Raw genomic sequence first — 19,997 nt, forward strand, 5'->3', positions numbered from 1 at the left:
ATTGAATTTGGTTTGGTGGTGTGTTCCTTGTTTGGACGAATGCATCTCGAAGTTGGTTAGGGATGATTGTTTTACAGAGCAAGTAAGATGGAAATTTTACAGCTTGTATAATGCACTGGGCTGTCAGATAACCTGCTGTCCTACAGCTGTGCTGCAGTAACCCCTCTGTGCTGTTCTTAGTACATAACTGTTGTTAAGGTTCTCTGTAATGTCAGATGTTAGTGATAACAGTTTCTGTGCTGCTTTATTTATTTTTTCTGCTTGCAGTATGAATATGATTATGATGAGAATGGTGAGAGGGTAGTTCTAGGGAAAGGTACTTATGGAATCGTTTATGCTGGAAGAGACCTTAGCAACCAAGTCCGAATAGCCATCAAAGAAATACCCGAGAGAGACAGCAGGTAAGACCTAATTTATTGTTATATACATACTTGTAATAAAAATGCACTTGTTTACTGAAAACTTGCTCTTCTTAGTATGTGTTTCTTTGTGGTTAGTTTATGAAGTCCTGATATACTAAAATCAGTTATTATTGCCTCCTGATATTTAACTGTACTCTTTCGAGAATAAAAACTTTGAATTTTTTAAAGAGTTATGATATAGATCAAAATGTTACAGCTTGATAATATATATGCATATCAAGTTGCAGTTTTATCTTTTTTGTATTCTTTTTGGAGAGGAGGGAAAAGCATAAAAGGAGCTCTTTGGTGGCAAAGAGAGTACAATGTATTGATAGAAAAGGCACACATAAAAATTCTTTGAGGGCGTGTTTCTGCATCAGGGTTCCTCTGTCTCAGTACTTTTTGTGACTAGGCAGTGAATCACACTGCAGTTTTAAGGTCATGGACAAGATGTTTTCTGAGAATTGGATGGGTATCCCTAAAATCCATTCTGTTGTCAAACTCGCATCTAAATGTAGTCTAGAACCTTTTCCTACCTAATGAAATACTCATTGGTAATTTCTTTTTTAATTAGATATTCTCAACCTCTTCATGAAGAGATAGCACTGCATAAATATTTAAAGCATCGGAACATTGTACAGTATCTTGGATCTGTTTCAGAAAATGGATACATTAAGATTTTTATGGAGCAGGTGCCAGGAGGTTTGTATCATTCTGAGCTTAGTCTCTCAAAGGAATCAGAAGCAGTTGGGACTCTAAACTTACTGAAAGTTGGTAGATATGCACTTAATTAATATGTTTGTACACTGTATATAGATTTTCTGTTGGGATATCAACTGTAGGTGTCATTCTTATATAAAGAGTAGATTTGAAGATCCCAGTAACCTCTCCCCTTTCTGTAATAATTCTAAACCTGGAAAAAAGTCACTGAAAATATTTGATTGTTATAATAGTTAGAGCTGTATAGTCCATTTAACTGGAACATCTGAATGACGACTGGAGCTTTTAGAATAAATTTCTGTTGAGCAGTAACACTCATAGAGCAATTAAGTACTGTTTTGTAACTGCTATATACAAAGCACTGCTATTTCCTAGGTGGACTGGAGGTAAAAGTGATATGTGCCCCTTGCTCATAATTTCCAGTTTCACTTCTCCAGCATTTCTACATTTTAGGATGTGCAGTCCCTCTATATCCTCTCTGGTTTATGTTTACATCTTCTGTTTGCTATATACTCTTCAATGTCAAGGATGTGTCAGAATGAGTGTTAAATTATTGTATGACTATAATTTGCAAAATAAAAACAGAAATAATAGGAAGAAAGGTCAGGTTTTCTAAGAAAGATCCAGACACAAACATTCAAAGTGTAATTAAATAGATCTGGGGCATTTAATATAGGGAAGTTGTTTAATTTTTTAATTCTTGTGACCTTCTCACCTGAAAGCTGAGACAGTATGACCTGCATGATGCATGCAGATGTGATGAGTTTATATCAACACTTCTCCTGTTTTCCCACACTTGTTAACAGTATCAGCTGGTGTTATTTCCAGTTCATATATGCACAGTAAAGTGGGCTGTGATTAGTTGCTAATGTCAAGATATTTTTGAACCAATTCAGATACTTTAAACAGTCTTAAAAAGGAACCAGCTGTTCAGAATATAAAAGATTCTTTGAGGAAACTTAACTTGAGAAAGCTGTTGGTGTGGACTGAAAATTCCTTTAGCTGAATTTGTCTGGCATTAAGTAGACCCACTGCATTTATATTATTTTATGCAGGATAAGCAAAACTGTTCTTTTTTTTGCTTCATGATTAAAATATTTGAGTTATTTAAAGATTAGTTTTATTAGAAGAAGGGGAAGTGTGGATGACCTACCTCCTACTCTGAACATTCAGAGGGTTTTTTCAGGAGCTTTCTCTCCTGTCTCTGAATATTTCCGGAAGTTAATCCCATATTTGCAAGGAAAAGGCTCTTTCTTCTTTTCTTCTCCCTTCCCCTCCTCAAGAAAATCAGCTTCTCTTTGCCTATGCATGTGGTTCATTAAGTGTAGTTTATAACATGATAGAGTGTTACCTTTAGTCTTTATTTCATTAAGGGCTAAATGGGTGCTAGTCTTAGTCTCAAGAGTTTTTAGAATGAAGTGAGGGGGATGGATCCAGCACTGTCAGAACATTTATTCTTGTCTTGGAGATGGAACCTGAGCTGGGAAAAAAGAAATAACCAGTCAAGAGCAGAAACTAAATATTTGCTTTGAGGCAACTAGAAAGAATTTGGCTTAATTATAGGAATTGTTTTTCTCTTGTGTTAGGATAGTGAGCAAAGGCTTCATCCAGACTTAAATGTTTCATGCTAATTTGGGGAGTTTGCTATCTTGCCACACTTTCTTTTTAATCTCTTGTAGGCAGCCTCTCAGCTCTCTTAAGATCTAAGTGGGGCCCAATGAAAGAACCTACAATTAAATTTTACACCAAGCAGATTCTGGAAGGCCTTAAGTATCTCCATGAGAACCAGATTGTACACAGAGATATAAAGGTAAATCTTCCTTTGGTGTGTCTTGTTTGATTTGCTTTTTATCTTATTTACTTCAGTTAGTTTTACTCTGATCTGAAGTAGAATTTTTAATAGGATTTCGAGAAAGCTTAAAACAAAAGGAAAGTATAAACCAACCCCTTCTCCCTGGTGCTCCTGGAAAGTTCCTTTGTAGAAAAGTATATTACAAAGATAACTGCAAACTTGAAGGAGTTTTATTGAGATTTAGAATCTGTATTCATCTGTCTCCTCTTGCTCCCTGCCTTCCCTCTCTCTCTCCTATACAAACCACAGGGGGATAATGTTTTGGTGAACACCTATAGTGGTGTGGTTAAGATATCTGATTTTGGTACTTCCAAACGTCTGGCAGGAATCAATCCGTGCACTGAAACATTTACAGGTAAGATGAATTTAGCAGAGTTTATAAGGGAGTTTGTGATAGGTTTTGCATTAGAACCAAAAGGCTCTTTGGATTTGTGATGAAAACACTATTAGGTCTCTGTTTTCAGGGAAGAGTGAATGGGAATATGATCACCATAAACACAGAGTTGATATCCTTCTATTTTTTTAAATGTAATTTTTTTCTGATTTACTTTTTTTTTCCCCTCCATTTTTTAAGTGTGATGGGATTATAGTTTTTCTTCTAAGTGTTTTTCATTAACTAACAGTTGATTTGTTGCAGTTACATCTGGAAATACTTGAATACAGCAACTTTTTCATTTAATAATCTTGATATTAGTAGCTCATACATGCACACTTTCTGGATGTATGTTTAAAAGTGCAGAAAACCAAACTCAAACTTGTAAATACTTTCAGTTTTGAGGCGTTAATTATAAAACCCAGTCCAGTGACTAACTTGGTGTTATGGCAACAAAAGTAAAAAGAAGTTTACATAAAAATGCTAGGCTGATGTGTTACAGAAAACCTTTCAATACAACATCGTTGTAAAGACTTGTCATTGGAGAAAACAAAAATTGCCGAGCACCAGGTGAAACTCCACATTAAAAAATGAATATATGGTCACATAATTGCTCGGTTCTGCGATCACTGAAGGTACAGGGTAGCATGATGGTTTTTCTTGTTACATGGCCTTATGCAAAGGCTGGTATCACAAGCCTCTTACTGGCCTGCAGTTTAAATAAATGGTACAAATGAAAATTAAATTCTTAAGGTTCTGAAGTAACTTGCCTTTCTAAGCTTTTTTTACTCATTATTAGCAAACCTTGTGAATTGGAAACTAGGCTTATATTACATCATGATCTGAACACAGCATATGATACCTCCTGCATCAGTGTCTTATGAGATCAACTTCCCACGTGCAGGCATTTTAAACAAATGAGTTCCCTTCAAAGCTGTAAAGATTGTAGTTAGAATCAAATTAAATTAAGTTAGAAGCTCCTTAAAGAGAAGAAAAAAAATTATTTGTCCTGTTGGTAATCACAAATGCAACATTTAAATGTTTTACTAAGAAATTAAGAGCTACAAGAAGCAATCTCTTCAGTTTAGAGATGCTACAACAGATACATAGATGACATTATATCTGAACAGAGCTGGTTAAATGCTGGCTATTGAAGCATTCCTGTAAGTGTTTTCCAAACAAATGCTTTCAAAAAATAATTTTCTTTTCAATCATCTTGCTTATGCAGCTGGATTGATAATTTTCTAATAAGTACAGGTCTCTTGTAGTATCTGAAAACGTATTTTCAGGTTTTTCCTGTAATATTTGTCCTTACCATTTTTTAGACTGGTTCAATACAGTTACATTCCGTGGAAAAGAGTTGCACTACCACGTGGTGAGACATATTGCTGCTCATTTCTGCAGGTTATTCTGAAGATTTTAAATATATGAAGGGGTTCCATAAGGTAAAAATTGAAGTCATGGTGGAAGATACTTTTGTGGCTATTAAAAGTCATAGTCCAAAATTTAATTTTTGCCCAGGAAACCACTGTTATGGCTGATTGCTTATTACGGTTAGAGCAGGTACTAAGGAAAAATTATTCTCTCTTTGCCTGTATTTTATGTACTCCTTGGTGCCTTTTTAGCAACTAGTTATTATTAGAGATGATATATGGAGAAATGGCATCTAAAGAAATGTCACCATACTGTAATAAAAAGAGGTAAATCTTTCCTTGTGCCCTTCTTTGTTCTCTTGCACGTTTGCAGCCCTGTTTGTGCCTTCGAGATGTAATTTGCCATGAGAATAAATATTTTACTTCAATTATCATTTAAAATCAGTAAGCAGGTAGCTATAGCCCAGAGGGTCTTAAAAGGTCTCTTGCAATTTGTTTTGTTCCATAACTCAGTACATAAACCCTGGTTTTTATGCATTATGTAATAAAATCACATGATGGGAAGAATCAGACTTCTAGTGGTTTAAACATTATATCCCTCCATTCAAGACACACAGCCTAGGGCAAAGCTGTGCCTTAAACTTCCATTCTGCAGCAGTCACATTCAATGAACATAGTGATACCCTTTTATCTTCACCACATGTCTTTTACTTAATAGTTCACAGCTTTACCACAATGTAGTTTTATTGCATTCTTAAGAAGAAAAATAATTTAAAGATGTCATAACAGAGCTGGTAGAAATTCAGGTGGAGAAAATACTGTAGTGTTCAAAACACTCAGAACATCCAGAGGTTTCTGCTGGTGATGTGGACCCTTCCTGTAAATACCTCATGAGTTGGGTTAGTATATGGTTCAATGTCAGTTATTTCGAATTGACCACCTTTTATTTATTTTTTTACTGTATTTTTTATTTATCGTTATTATAACTAGTATTACAGGCAGATTGTCTGCTTTGTCACCATGTATAGCTTTAGAAGTTTCAACAGGTTTAGTTGGCTTTAGAAGTTCCAACATGTTTGGTGTTTGGTTTTTTTGGCTAACCTTGGATGTCAGAAATCCCAAGCACATCCAAGACTTCCTGGAATTCCAAATAAATTATGATGGGTTCCCTAACTGTCTTATATTTACAAAAATAGCTTCTTTTCAAACTAACAGTTTGAAATTCTCTGTCACTAGTGTTCTCATTATTGGCATAAAAATATGAAAAATTATTCTCACGAGGAACTGTCACTGCAGATTTTCATTATCTCTTACATGCATAATCTTTAAAATTTGGTGTCTGCAAAAATTGTTGATGTAATTTTGTGTTCTGAGGAAGCTTTTGGAATATGTGGTGAATATACTTCTAGCAGTTTGGAACCTTGTGTTAGAAAGGAGGGGCAAACAGGTAGCATATAAAAAGATGTTAAAATATAAGTTTATGTCAAGTTTTCAGTGCTGATTCGGGAAATCAAGTATTTATGTTATACAGGTGGCATTTGACAATTTTTGGCTTGCTGAGTAGTGTGTTAATTCTCTTCCATAAGAATGAAGACTATACACTTGACTGTTCTTTTTGTCCTGACTAGGAACCTTGCAGTACATGGCTCCAGAAATCATCGATAAAGGACCACGAGGATATGGTGCTCCAGCTGATATCTGGTCACTGGGCTGCACCATCATCGAAATGGCTACAGGCAAACCTCCGTTCCATGAACTAGGGGAGCCTCAAGCTGCAATGTTTAAAGTAAATACAGCTTCATTGCTTTAGAGCAATAATAAAAAAAATTAAATTACTAACTTATTTTATAGTATTAATTGGTAGTAACATTTTGTGACATGGGTTCTTTCGCACAAAGCCACAGTCTGACCTGTGTTTTTGGCTCTCATTGAATGATTCTTCTCTGCTCTAAGCTGTATTGCTCTAGGGGTGATCAGTTATTTTTGTGCTGGAACTAGGTCATGACTCAGAGCAGCAATCTCAAAAATGAGTGAAGACGTATGAAAACTAATATTCTCTACTGTCTTACTTCTGTCATCTCCTGCTCTTGGTTTATGATTTCCTTCTTGTAACCAGTCTCTCCAATAATGACAAACAAGTTATTAAGTCCTTTTTTTTTGTAAGCTTCCCTCCCAGAGTATCTGCCCGCCTTGTCTTTCAAAGGCTCAGTCTGTGCAACATTCTTCTGTTAGGAAGATATGATGGACGAGGGCAGAGGGGTAGCTTTTCAGGATTTCCAGTGTGTACTAAAGGAGTGGAATACTCTGTATTTTTCAGTCTAAGTCCTTCAGATCAGAGCTTCCTTCTCTTTAAGCTGTTGTCTTTAGTACTTGATTTCTCATACTGTATCTTTTTTCAAATGCACAAATTAACACTTGAGAATTCTTCAGATACTTTTGATAATAAATGTTTGAAAAAAGTTGCTTGTTCTGACTGTAACAGTAGTGTAAAAGCTATGATGTGATTATTTGTCAAATATGGAGATTAAAAATTTTTGGTTCTTCCATTGGCTTGTGTAGACCTTTACCAAAGTACATAAGTTTTCACTTTTGCTTCAAAGTCCTCATTCTTATAATGGGGAAAATATCCCATCCATAACCCAACAAACTACTTTAAATTACCAATGTTGTAATTCTTTTGTGTATGTTGTTGAATGTTACTGTGTGAGCATTAGTATAATAATTAATGGAACCATGGTGGCAAAATCAGATCTTTATCAGTAGGTACAGTGATCTGGGCTGCGGTTCAGCATGACATGTAATGCCATACATCATAATAGACCTGTGAGTTGTCCCATGCACTGCAGGTAAAAGGCAAAGAAAGGGGTTATTGTGGGGTTTGATGTAGTTATTTCAATGGTAAAATATGTCACCATAGTGCTGTCAATTGGTGACATACCTCAGAAGAAGCTGCCTGGATGAATGTGGTTTGGCTCACTAAAGCTTTCCTGAGGGAGCCATGGAAAGAGACTTTTTTGCACATGGCTCTAAATGTCAGGTACAGTTGTGTTGGCAGATGCCTTTTCATCTTATGTACCTGGCATGTAGCTGAGCTGTTCAGTAAGTTACACATCTTATTTTTCAGCAGAGTTTATTGAACTGTCGGGAAGTTCTGGTTCAGTTCTGGGGGCTGGTTCTCTGTGCAGGTTCACAAGGTGAGCTCTGGCAGGATTGTGCCTGTCCCTGCTTACTGCTGATAAGCACTTTCAGACTACAGAGATGTGTTCTGAAGTTTCAGAACTGGCATTTTTAAAATACATTTCATGCCTTTTTTTCTTCAAGGATGTGGCAAACTTTTTAGCATTCTTCTTGCAGACTGTGTTAATGTGCTACAGTCAGGCATTTGTTTTTGTTTTCTGTTTCTTGGCTCTGCTGGGACCTGTTTGGAACTGTGTCCAGCTAGGCACCATAAATTGCAAACCATGTTTTCTTTTTCTGTATAGTAAAAGTAAGCAAGCTGGAAGCTGGATTTGAAGTCAGGAATAAAGCAGGCTGGCTGGGCAAGCATGTAAAAAGAATGAAAGTCTGGAAAACTTGGGATATCAAACCTTTGAGGTCCCCACCTCCACACATGCACGCTCTGCAGGGGCGGTGAGGAGGTGGTGGGTCTAAGTATGGCTGTGCAGTCACTATAGAAATTGCAAACGACCAGAGAGTTGGACAAAGAAGAGAAAAGGGGCTAGAGTAAACCAAGAACTGGAAATAGTTCCTGGCTGGGTGTGTGTTCTGTGGTATTTCATCTGTGAGCATAGAATCTGTGCATCTGTGTCTGGTGAAAGGAGCACTAACAAATGGCATTCAATAGAGACAAAGTAAACTCATGTTGCCACAGAATTTCTGGATGCTTGTGACAAAACTTAATCCTCTTGGGCCACAGAGATTAAGATCAGAGACAAGCTTTCAGATTTCCTGGTCCTGGTTTGGGCTTTCCTAGATTTTTAAGTGCATAAGGGTACCACCGGGGTGCTACCAGCATCTGACACTGCCCCAGCTGAAGCTGGTTTTGTTAGCCTGTCCCCGGAGTGCACACAGAGGAGTGGGCTGGCCACAAGAGACAGACTGGTCAAAAGCAGTTTTCAGAGCACAGCAAGCTGGTGGATGTCTTCCCTCTCTGCTCCAAAGCCAAAATCCTGCTTGGGCTGACGTTTTTTTAAGTGGTGAAACTGTATCTACCCCATTTATAAAGCACTGTCCAAAATATGCGTGTGGTTTTACAAATCAGATAAAGATGCTTCATCAGACAAGGTAAATGTATAGCAGTGATACCCTGCCAAGAGGATGCAACATCTATTTATTTATTTAGTTAGTTTCTTTATTCAATACATCAATTTAATTGTAGAGGTTATCGAGTTGTGTATTTTAAAAATGTTACATGCAGGAAATCCTGAGTCTTGAATGTGCTCAGAGTCATGGCTCAGAAGGCCTTAATGCACTATTAGCATTTTATTTCTGCACTGTCATTCAAACAGAGGCATGACTGCTCAGCATTTTTTGCTTCAGCTTACATTGAAGCTGAACCACTATTGTGAGTGCCTAATGGTGCCACAGTGTGTTAATGCAGCTGTATAATAAGATTATTTGAAAGCAGCTGGCACTTGTTTAACTGCTGGGCAGCTGTCTCCCTTGTGGCCACTATCTTTGTGTTTGTTCTCCAGAATGTGTTTTGTGTAAAGATGCTGAGACTACAAGCTGTAATCCCACCAGACATGCGCCATACAGTGCACATGGGTTGTACAACTCTTGCTGCAAAACAGTTATGCCAGATTGACATTAGAAACTAAGAAGGCAGAGAGGGAGCTGGAAAAATCACTAGAGAGTAACCTGTAAAAGAACATTTTTCATTACTTGAAGAAAGAGTCTTAAAAGAGACTCTTTTTAAGTAGTGACTTTAAAGAGTCATTACTTAAAGAAAGGTTTAACAAGGGTCTTGGTAAACCTTTGGACACCATGTGATTTTCAGTTAAACAACACTGAAAGACTAGGGAAAGACATCTGGCCCTAGTGCAGGGGTGGTGACAAGGTCTGGCAAGGTCATTGAGAGTATTTGTGCAAGGAAATTTGGCGGCAGTGGGAGCGGAACAGGTGCAGCCCCAGGCAGTCAGTGCTAGAGGAGGAAATTATTTCTGTTCCTGGGCATGAATGTGCTGGAGGAGGCAGCAGCTGAGAGACAGTCCTGGGCAGGGGTGATGGGAAACCTGTGCAATAACTGGAGGGATTTGTGGCTAGTAAGAGAAAAGCAGTGTTTGGAGCACTTGGTGTGGATAATGCCCAGATCCCAAGATTACTTGAAAGCACATGGTTAGATACATCCATACCTTGACATTTGTGTAGTATCACATGGATATTCACACCATGTTTGCAATGAAGTAAAACAGGATTAGAACCTTGTTGTCACTTCACTGCTCTGTGTGGGTACCTGGATCACTCCTTTTCCACAAGAGCCGGGAAGAGTGTGAGAGATCATATAAGAAAGCTTTGGCCTATGGTCTCCTTGCATTTTAGGAAAAATAATTAGTACTTCTGTTTTACTTGCAGGTTGGGATGTTTAAAATTCATCCTGAAATTCCAGAATCAGTGTCTGCTGAAACAAGGGCCTTTATTTTGCTCTGTTTTGAACCTGATCCTAGTAAACGTGTTACAGCATCTGATTTGCTCAGAGATTCCTTCCTGAAGCAAGTAAACAAGGGCAAGAAAGGCAGAATTGCATTCAAGCCTTCAGGTAAGGAATTATCAGCCAAATCCAAGTCAACATCATCATTAAGTGTTATATAAAAGATTGGAATCATTAAGCATTCCCTTTTACAAAGGACATTGCTTGAGCCAGGAAAGCAGCAGGAACTCAGCTGTTGAAAGTGCCTGTGATTTGTAATCACCCATATTTAAATTTAATAATGCCAAGAAAATATGATGTCTTGCTTATTTTGTGTTTTGCTTGCTGAAACCTCTCAAGGCCATTTTTCCTCTCCCCAGAAATAAATGTCTCTTTTGTATTAAATAAAAATTAGAAAAATGACATTTGGTGAAGACTTGCTATAGCAATTCTACATTTTAGATTCATAATTATGTACTCTTCAGAGGTCTGAGTTTTACAGAGTAGATGTTTGGCACCTGAAAATGTGGGTCTGTTAGGTGTTTGGGTCAGCATTTTCAAACTTGATACATAGCATGGAAGTTTGGCACAGAGGTGCTGAAGTAGCTGTCTAGTGGGCTGTTTTGTTTTATCTGCATAGCATGTTTCTTCTCACCTCTCCCCCCAAATACAGCAGCCACTTTTTCAGTGATAAGATAATGAACCTTAATATAGGCCTGCCAAATAAATCATTAGCATTTGGAGGAACTGGCCATTTAAAAATAGGCAGAGCCATTGATCTTGCTGCTTCTTTCCCCTGTCTGCACATACACACACACTCCCAATGCAAATTGAATTACTTCCCTTTCTGCGCTTTTTCCCTCTCAACAAGGAACTTTTGAAAGAATGAATTCTAAGGAGAAAAACATAGCAAGGAATTTATAACACCTAGCTGAATTGGCTTCAGCAAGGAAATGGGCCTCATCTGCTGTCCTGAGGGATGCTAAGAACTCCAGTCCCTGCAGTTACCCTGAGGTCATGGGAGAGGTCCCACTGCTCAGCCAGGGTGGTGGCACTCAGGAGCTGTTGCCAGGCTGTGCCTCGCTGCCCCACTGCAATCATTTTCTCTTGTGGCCTTTCAGCTCTTGCTTGAGGATATCTTCCTGGAAAAATTGTGTGGCATTAGAAAGGGTGGACCTTGCCTTATTTGCTGCCCTGGGAGCAACAGGCTCTTCATCAAATATCAGGGAAGACGCAGTTGTCTTTTCCACACCCTCCCCCTTCTTCTGCCTTCCTCCTTTCTTCTCTCGCTCATTGATGAGGTTATGCAACTCCTTCAGATGGTGAGGATCTCATGCTACAGGGTCTAGCACTGAGCTGCAGCAGGAAGCGAGCTCAGTGCTGGCCATGGACATGAGCAGAGTGGGCAAATGCTATAAAAACTGTTGGGTGAGGAGAAGGAAAGGCAATGTGACTGCAGAAGAGTATGTGTGCTTTGCCATGCTGGAGCTGGGGAGAGCTGTGCTGGCTGCTGCAGCCATCTCCAAGGGGGGTTTGGTGGCCTAAGGCAGGTCCCACTAAGCAGTTACCACAGTCTCAGCTACAGCAGTTCACTGTCTTCTCCCTCTACTGTTTCCCTCACTGTCAGTTTCTGCAGCTTTGTCCCCATCTTTCCATCTTGACTGTCCCTGTCCCCTTTTTTCTTTGCAATAATAAAGGTGGCCCAGAGCAAGTCTCAGCCCTTACTCTTGGGACAGCAACCTCAGTTTTCTGTACTACTGAGAAGCCTTGAAACAGGTCTTACAAGGTGGCCTATATTGTTTTTTTTCTGTGACTGTTTAACCTCAGCCATTTGAACATCAGTCGTGTGCCAGGGAATCTGACAGAGCTTCCTGAACAACTTTTACCTTTTAGCTCTCTTCCTCCCCCACCTCTACACAATTTGTAGTGACAAGTATCAAAAACTTCTGTGATACTTTAGCTCCATGGATGTGTGCAGCCTGAGTTGAAAGAACTTCCTTAGCTTTCCCACCACACAACCGCAAACTGGCAGTCAGGATTACAGCAAGCTCTCATTATCTAGGTTTTTTTATTTCTTCTTACTTGCAAGATGAATTGGAAAGGGACAAGAGATTTCCTTCTGGCTAGTGCTGAGAGAGAGTCCTTACTGAGGGCAGGGGGACATGTGAGTGAGGAATTACATGCCCATTAGCACGAGCAGAGATGAGGAGGGCAGGTAGTAGAGTATTCTCTGGTTAGAGAGATGGCTGTGGTGGAGTAGCCAATGAACCTATTGGTTCGATTCAGGCTCTTTAAACAGCTGTATATCCAGGGGGACTGTGTGTGTATATATGTGTGTGTGTGTGTGTGTGTGAGAGACAGAGAGAGAGGGTAACAAAATGGCATTTCATGTGTCCTGTCTTCGGGTTCAGCAGTTACGTGTTCGCAGATTTATTGCCTATGCATATAATGATTTTGAGTTATATTGCTGCTTTTTGTCAGCAAGATTGCCTCTCCCTCAGCCATTTTGCAAAATGAGGTCTTGATATCACTGAAGATGATCACAACCATTTCAAGCATGTTGCCCTTTTTGGCCTAATTCTGTTTCACATTTTACTATGTCTGTTTGTAGATTATAATCGTAATACATCCCTCCCACTGCCAATCCATGGAGAACAGGCTGGCAGTAGCAGCAGTGAGCATGGCTCTGTTTCACCAGATTCTGATGTACAGCATGACATGTTTTTTGAAAGGACAAAAAGATCCATTTCAGAGATTCAGACAAAGCATCCCATTTCCCATTTACTAAGGTAAAGCATTTGCTTGTTGCTTGACATCCTTGAGGGATTTTGTGGATTTAATTCACATTATATTTTATCTGAGGGCATTTTTTTCACATAATGGCTAGAGATAAGTAGGCGTGTTAAACAGGAAGTGAGTTGCATAGGTAGGTTACCAGTTAATGCAAATATTGTCTATATTTAATAATGATCAATGATTCTTCTCCTTTAAGGTTTCCGTGTACCTATATACTTTACTCCCTCCAATGAATAAATGTCAGTCTTCTTATTTACCAAGTGGATATGGATTCAGGAGTCAAGTGAAGAACTGACCCTTCCATGTACTCATGAAAAAAATGTGGGAAAGGGGAAGCAGAAATACAGTTCTACAGCTCACAAAGTACAAAGCAATACCTTCAAATTAGTATGTTACAATATGGGTCCAGAAAAAATGAATAGTTTCAGCTTTCTCCAAAACTGACCAGTGCTGACTGACATTAATGCCAGCTTCTTAGCAGGGTGAAATCAGCCATGTGCTTTTGGCTTCAGTGGGTTTTGAACCAGCACAGGATCTGAGCCACCTTCTCTCTCAGAATTAGCATTTAACAGTCTGATCAATCTGCTGCTGTAGTTTTAATTTCCTTTTTAACCTCGGAAGTATACCTACTCGCTTCTGACAGTACTGCTGCATTGCTAATGCTGAGGTCTCTCTTGTGCATGTGGCCCGGTGGTGACACAGTGTTCCTGATGAGGGCTCGGCCTCGGAGGACAGGAGTGCCTCTCCTTCAGTGGACGATAAGGATTCCGGACTGTTCCTGCTGCGGAAGGACAGTGAACGCCGAGCAATCCTATATAAAATCCTTAAGGAAGAACAGGATAAAGTTGCTTCCAATTTGCAGGAGTGTATTGCACAGGTAATTTCACTTCAGCTCTCCTTTTTCCATGTAAAAGGAAAATAACAGGTAGTAGTAGTAATAGATGAGGGTGCTTGGATTGTTTCTTCTGTGAATATCTTTAGTCTCTGAGACCTGTAACTGTGTAAGCCATTTGCTGTTGTCTGAAGGGATAGCAAACACCAGCTTTTGGCTGCTGCTTTTGGCTGGTTTTATCTGAGGGAAAGGTTGGGGCGTTTGATATGGGGATGTTGGGACTGAGGTTGGTGGGTTGGGTATTTTTGATATTGTGTTTTCTTTTGGCTTTTAAGGACATGGAACTAGAACACCATGTAGTAATAGGTATGTTTTGCTTAAAAAAGCTAAAGTAGATTTTCTGTAGAAGGAAAGGTTGAGTGGGAATGTTTCGTGACTGTAAAGAGAAGCAAGAAAAATCATATGTTTGCTTAAGGCATAGCCAAGCATTGGCACACACCTGTAACAGAGCTGCTGGCTTGGCCTTTTCTAATGTCTGCGTCTAATGTGCCTCTGACATCATTTATTCTTCCCAAAGCTGTGTTTTTTCACATGGACTGCACTCACACAAAGGGGAGCCTGCTTAAACTACTAAATAGCTTATAGCCTTACAGAGGACTAAAATTTGTATGTGAGATCTTAGTCAGAAATAACCAAGACTCTAAATTTTTTCCACAATAAACAATTATTTAGTAAGAGCAAGTCCTACTTCAGTCTTCAGCTGTTTTGTAGCACTGTAATCCTCTCTTTTCCATAATTTATGTAATACTTCTTCCTTTACCTTTTAATTATACAGATTGTTGTTCTTACAGACACTTGGATGGTTATGGGACGCTGTGGGGGTTATGGACTGCAAATCATAGAATGAACACTTGTGAATCACTTTGCCATTTTAGACCTTTTTCTAACTTGGGCTAAATGCATATATAAACATACTTTTTTGCCTAAGGAAATGAAATGTCTGCATAATTAGATGTAAGTCAGATTCATCTTTTCGAAAGGATAGCATCTGAAAAAATTGGGTCTCTTAGCGACTCACTGTGCTGTTTTTATGGAGGAGAGCTGCCCTCTGCAGTACATTGCGAAAATGTGCAACCTCTTCCCTTTGTGACAGTCACAGTAGCAGTAGACATAGTTTCTTTTTCAGAAAACAGAAATTACTATTCAAAAATTTTCTTGTTAGGAAAAGGTAAAAACTAGAGACTTTGCAGAAACGAAAGTTTTGTGGTTTCTGTGCATCAGTGAGAAATATACATAAGCAAAGCTATGTAACCCTAAAAATATTAATGCTAGTAATTAGATGTTTACTTGATATACATTCATTATCTTTTCTCTAGAGCTCTGAAGAACTGCAACTTTCAGTGGCCCACATCAAGCAGATTATTGGGATTTTAAGGGACTTCATACACTCTCCTGAGCAGAGAGTGATGGCTTCTACCATATCCAAGTTGAAAATGGATTTGGACTTTGACAGCACTTCCATCAATCAGATTCATCTGGTACTGTTTGGATTCCAGGATGCGGTGAGTTCCTTTCCTAGTGCAGGGGGAGAGGAATTCTTCATAGAATCACAGAATGGTTTGGGTTGGAAGAGACCTTAAAGATGACCTATTTCCAACCCCCCTGCCATGGGCAGGGACAAGTTCCACTACATCAGGTTGCTCCTGGACAGAGCTTACCCCAGGGGTTGGTTCACAGCTTCCGCACTGTTCCTCACTCCTCTTCCTCCTTGCACTCTAGAAGAGTTTGAATGTCACAGTCTGGTTTGAAATGTTTGAAAGCTGTAGCCTAAAACTGTCAAATTTGTTGTTTAGATTTTGAAAGGTGGGAGAGTTTCAGTGCTGTATGCACTTATAAAGCTTACTGTGACTATTGAAAAACAAGATTCTTTCTCCTAAGGTGTGAGCAAATGTTGTTTGCTGCTACATTGACAGGTGAACAAAGTATTAAGAAATCACTTAATAAGACCCCACTGGATGTTTGCAATGGATAACATAATCCGCCGTGCAGTCCAAGCAGCAGTCACTATTCTTATTCCAGGTAAATCAAAGGAGCTGAAAGCAATCCTTTTTTCAAAAAAAAGGGTTTTTACATATCAAAGAGTTATAGCAAATGGAACGGTTTAGATGTTTAATCTGCCAGCATGCCATTAACTGCATCCCATGTGCCACTCATCAAAGGCATGGGGTCAGAGTGTTGCAGAGAAAGAAGTGTTGATCTGGAGGATTAATGCTGTACTTTCAGTACAAAAGCACATAATGAGGAGAGAACCGCAGTGATTCTGCACCCCCAGTGTGGGTGCAAAATCCATGCACCCACATGACCAAAAAGGCAAATTAAATTCAGTCCAAGCTGGAGATTTTCTAGTAAGAAAGAAGATGACTTTCTACCACATGTTAATGACATCCAGGGTGGGTAACACTGCACAGATTTGGTTATATGTTCTAAAAAATTATACTGAGGTGTGGAACAGATGTGTAGAAGGGAGTGCATTTATAGGAGGAGGATTCTGGCCCACGGATGGACATTAGGAAAAATCGCCAGCAGGAGGATACATTACTAAGAACTGTCTAGGAATAAGTTAAGTTGGAAATTTGCAAGTAGTTTTGTAACTCCCTGAAGTGCTGAGCACCCCTTCCTGTATAAGAATGTTCTGACAGCACTCTAGTGAGGTGAACCCTTGCAATCCTAAGTTGCCATGGCTTTAAAGCCAAATTGGCCAAATCTTTTAAGACTTTGTTTGTACCAGAAAAAGGGCAGCTATTCTTTGGTGAGAAGGGTGGCCACCTGCAGCAAGTTTTGAGGACTGGGGTTAAAATGCTACCTGGAGGAGAGGAAAGCCTTGTAAAGTCTTTGGTCCAAGGCATTAGGGGAAAACAACTTTTTTTTTTTTTTCCCCACAATTTAGAAAAAAGTAAGCTTTCAGGAGTTTCTCATTAGTATATTTTATTAACTGTCTTATTATTCAAATCATGATATTTGTCCCCTCTATGACTGTGATCTAGAGCTACCTACCTCTACTGGTGCACTGCAGCACCATTCATTTCAGACAGAGCTGATGCCAGAGAATCTGTGGTCCAGCTCACGTAAGACTATTGCAATAGTGAGCAGGGAGGCAGCAAAGCACATTGTGCAAACAGCCACTGCCTCAGCTGAAACTCCCCACCCACAGTAATAAAGAACAAACTGCAATACTTCTGGAAAAAACTTGTCAAAAAAATCTTATCCTTACCGTCTTTCCTTTTACCAGAGCTTCGCGCTCACTTCGAGCCAGCATCAGAAACAGAAGGTGGGGACAAGGATGGTGAGGAAGTGGAGGACAGTTTCCAGCCCTCTGAACAAAACGGGGCTGAGGATCCCGCCATCACATCGGGAGTCAGCACCCTTAGCTCTGTGGTGTCACATGAGGCTCAGCAGCAGCTCAGCCAGGAGCTGGGCAGACTTAAACAGGAGACCTTAAGGTAACCCTCCTATAAAGACTGTGCAGGCATTTTCAGCCAGTCTTTGAAAAGCTTTCAGACTTTGCTTTCTACATTGACATGTGCTTTCTTAACGTAAGTACTGCTCACCTATTGCCTCCCCATAAAGGAGACCTTCCAGGAACACAAATGGATTTGGAATATGCTGGCAGTACCAGTATGACAGCTCAACATCCTGCAGTACAATTTTTATTTCTGTGTAATTAATTTTTTAATTGCAGAATGTCACATTGGATTTCTACCGTAAAGTAATTAGGTTTGTGCAACTGTGCCAGTTTCCTTCCTACTTCCTTGGATGCCACCTGACTTGGTGTCAGTGCCTTAAGACTGTTCCTGCAAGCAAAGGCCAGAGCAGCTCTGTCTTGGCTCACGGGACAGGCTGCCCACTAATGAGCACAAGCGTAGCTCAGCAGAGCTCTTTCTCACGGGTTACAGCTGTAGGCTGCTGCTGGTGTGTTAACAGATGAAGGTCCCATTCTTCCTTGTGGATGTGATGTGAATCTGTATCAGAAAGTCCGTGGTAAAACATCAGTGTTAAACTGTTCAGTAGTAAATTACAGTATAAAGGCAGCAACTCTTTCCAAAGAGGCTGCAAAACAACAGGAACAGAATTTACAAGCTATTTATTAAATTCTGCAGGTGAAAACCTTCAAATGCCACCCCTCAGTGAGTCTCAGATAACTGAAATCTGTAAGCCATAAAAGATGTTACTTACAACAGTATCTCTCAAGTGTCTCTGTCCTGTGGTAGTCATTAAAAATGATAAGTATTTTTTTCAGCTAGACTTATACAGTGTGGTGGTGTTTGCTCTCTCATATGCTGCCAGGCTTTTGGAACACCTTGTTCAGAAGGAGAAAGAGTATCAGACCCTCTTACGACAATCTTTGGAGCAGAAGACTCAGGAATTACACTTGCTTCAGTTAAAACTTAAACCCAAAGGTATGAGGAGATACTGCATATTTTGACAGTTGCACACAAATATATGGGATCACGTGTTTGTCAAAAGGATGAAAAACTATATCATTCAAGCTTCAGTAAACTGAGAACTGCCACTTTTGCCCTGGTTTTGAGGTATATTAACCTTTATGTTTGTTTTCTGTTAAAGACTCTCAATGGTCTGCAGTGACTTTTGGAGAAAATGCAGACCCTGAGCTCATGAAGTGGCTGAAACAACAAGGAGCAGACTTGGATGCCATTAAGAGGGTAAAAAGAAACCCCACCTTTTAGAAAAGGTCACTGTAGTCATAATTAGCAGATTGGTTTCAAAGAAGAAGTAATAATTTATGAATAAATTTGCCTTTTAGTTTGCTGAAGAAGATTATACACTAAGTGCTGTCCTTAATGATATCACCAAAGATGATTTGCAGTATCTTCAACTGCGGTAAGAAAGTACTTGTTAGTTCATTGTTCAGAGCTTAATTAATAAATTTTGTAAAAAAACTTCAATTTGAAGTTCAGTTATTCAAATATGCCAGTGATAGTTCAGAGGCAGCTTCTCTCAATTTCATCTGGATTTTCTGTTAAAGTTTTTCACATCTTAACTGAAACAATTGCACTGAGGGTGCTTCAAGCCATCAGACTTCTGGCATTTATCAAGGTTGGGAGCTATTTCTGCACCCTTCAGAACAATGTAGTCATATGGAAAGTAAAGAACCTATTTTTCTTACCCATTGATTTGAGACCTTTTATCATGTTCTGTTAACCCCTGGCTGACCTGGAAGTTTTAGCTGTAACCATTAAAAAAGTGTAGTGTTTGCTGTGTACTGTAGACTGATGTACTGTGTGCTGATAGACCATAAATGGTCTATCCTTGGGATTTCTAGCTTTACTTCTTGCTCACTTTAAAGCAATGGAGATGATGGAGTTTTCCCTAACTGTTCTCCATTTTCCTTCACATAGGGGTGGTCTTCGCTGCAGAATCTGGAATGCAATATTAAACCACCGACAAGCCTCTGGAAAGACCTCAGTGCAGAAGGCTAATGCTTTGGAAGAACAGGAAATGGGAATAAGCAAATGAGATACATTCCCAACACTTAAATTATTAGATGTATATATTTATATGTACAGTGGCCTTGCAGGTTTTGCACAGTTGTGTAGCTTGTTTGACCATCAGTGCAATACACAGTGAATAGTAACAGCTTTTAAGTCGGTGTCAATGCACTTAAATTATTTATGGCAGAGTAATGCACACAATGCCTATCGACGTAATACAAAGCATTGGCTGAGCAAAAACCCAACCTTTTCTGCAGACCTGAATTGGCTTCAGCATTGTGAAAACTGTGAACTTAAAGTGTGTTACAGTTCTGCCAGCTGATGGTTTGAGCAGGGAGGGGATATGCTAGAGCATGTCACTCTTTGCAGGTGAATTTATACAGCTTTTTGTATTAAAGCTGAACTACTGAAAAAAGCCTGGTGTCGTGTTTTTAGTTAGTGACTTTTCTGCAGCAAAAACAGAGCATATAATGGTGCTTTTGGTGGGTTTTCTGGGAAAGTAGTTCATGAA

The 19,997-nt window shown here is 39.4% G+C and overlaps 1 protein-coding gene across 4 annotated transcripts in view; it reads left to right on the top strand.

Annotated features, from left to right (window-relative positions):
- MAP3K15 (mitogen-activated protein kinase kinase kinase 15) overlaps nt 1-19,901 on the top strand; it is an 83,040-nt gene extending 63,139 nt beyond the window's left edge. For all 4 annotated transcript variants that reach the window (XM_027637793.1, XM_027637803.1, XM_027637812.1 and 1 more), the window contains 15 exons: nt 268-401; nt 976-1,103; nt 2,801-2,931; nt 3,223-3,328; nt 6,348-6,505; nt 10,294-10,477; nt 12,960-13,137; nt 13,847-14,021; nt 15,353-15,538; nt 15,950-16,055; nt 17,266-17,476; nt 18,321-18,433; nt 18,600-18,697; nt 18,799-18,875; nt 19,394-19,901. In XM_027637793.1, the coding sequence (XP_027493594.1) occupies nt 268-401; nt 976-1,103; nt 2,801-2,931; nt 3,223-3,328; nt 6,348-6,505; nt 10,294-10,477; nt 12,960-13,137; nt 13,847-14,021; nt 15,353-15,538; nt 15,950-16,055; nt 17,266-17,476; nt 18,321-18,433; nt 18,600-18,697; nt 18,799-18,875; nt 19,394-19,511 (2,103 nt within the window). In that variant the 3' untranslated portion in view covers nt 19,512-19,901. The remainder of the gene's footprint in view (nt 1-267; nt 402-975; nt 1,104-2,800; nt 2,932-3,222; nt 3,329-6,347; nt 6,506-10,293; nt 10,478-12,959; nt 13,138-13,846; nt 14,022-15,352; nt 15,539-15,949; nt 16,056-17,265; nt 17,477-18,320; nt 18,434-18,599; nt 18,698-18,798; nt 18,876-19,393) is intronic.
- The last annotated feature ends 96 nt before the right edge of the window (nt 19,902-19,997 follow it).

This window comes from Corapipo altera, unplaced genomic scaffold (assembly GCF_003945725.1).
Source record: "Corapipo altera isolate COAL_440 unplaced genomic scaffold, ASM394572v1 0, whole genome shotgun sequence".
NCBI lineage: Eukaryota > Metazoa > Chordata > Aves > Passeriformes > Pipridae > Corapipo > Corapipo altera.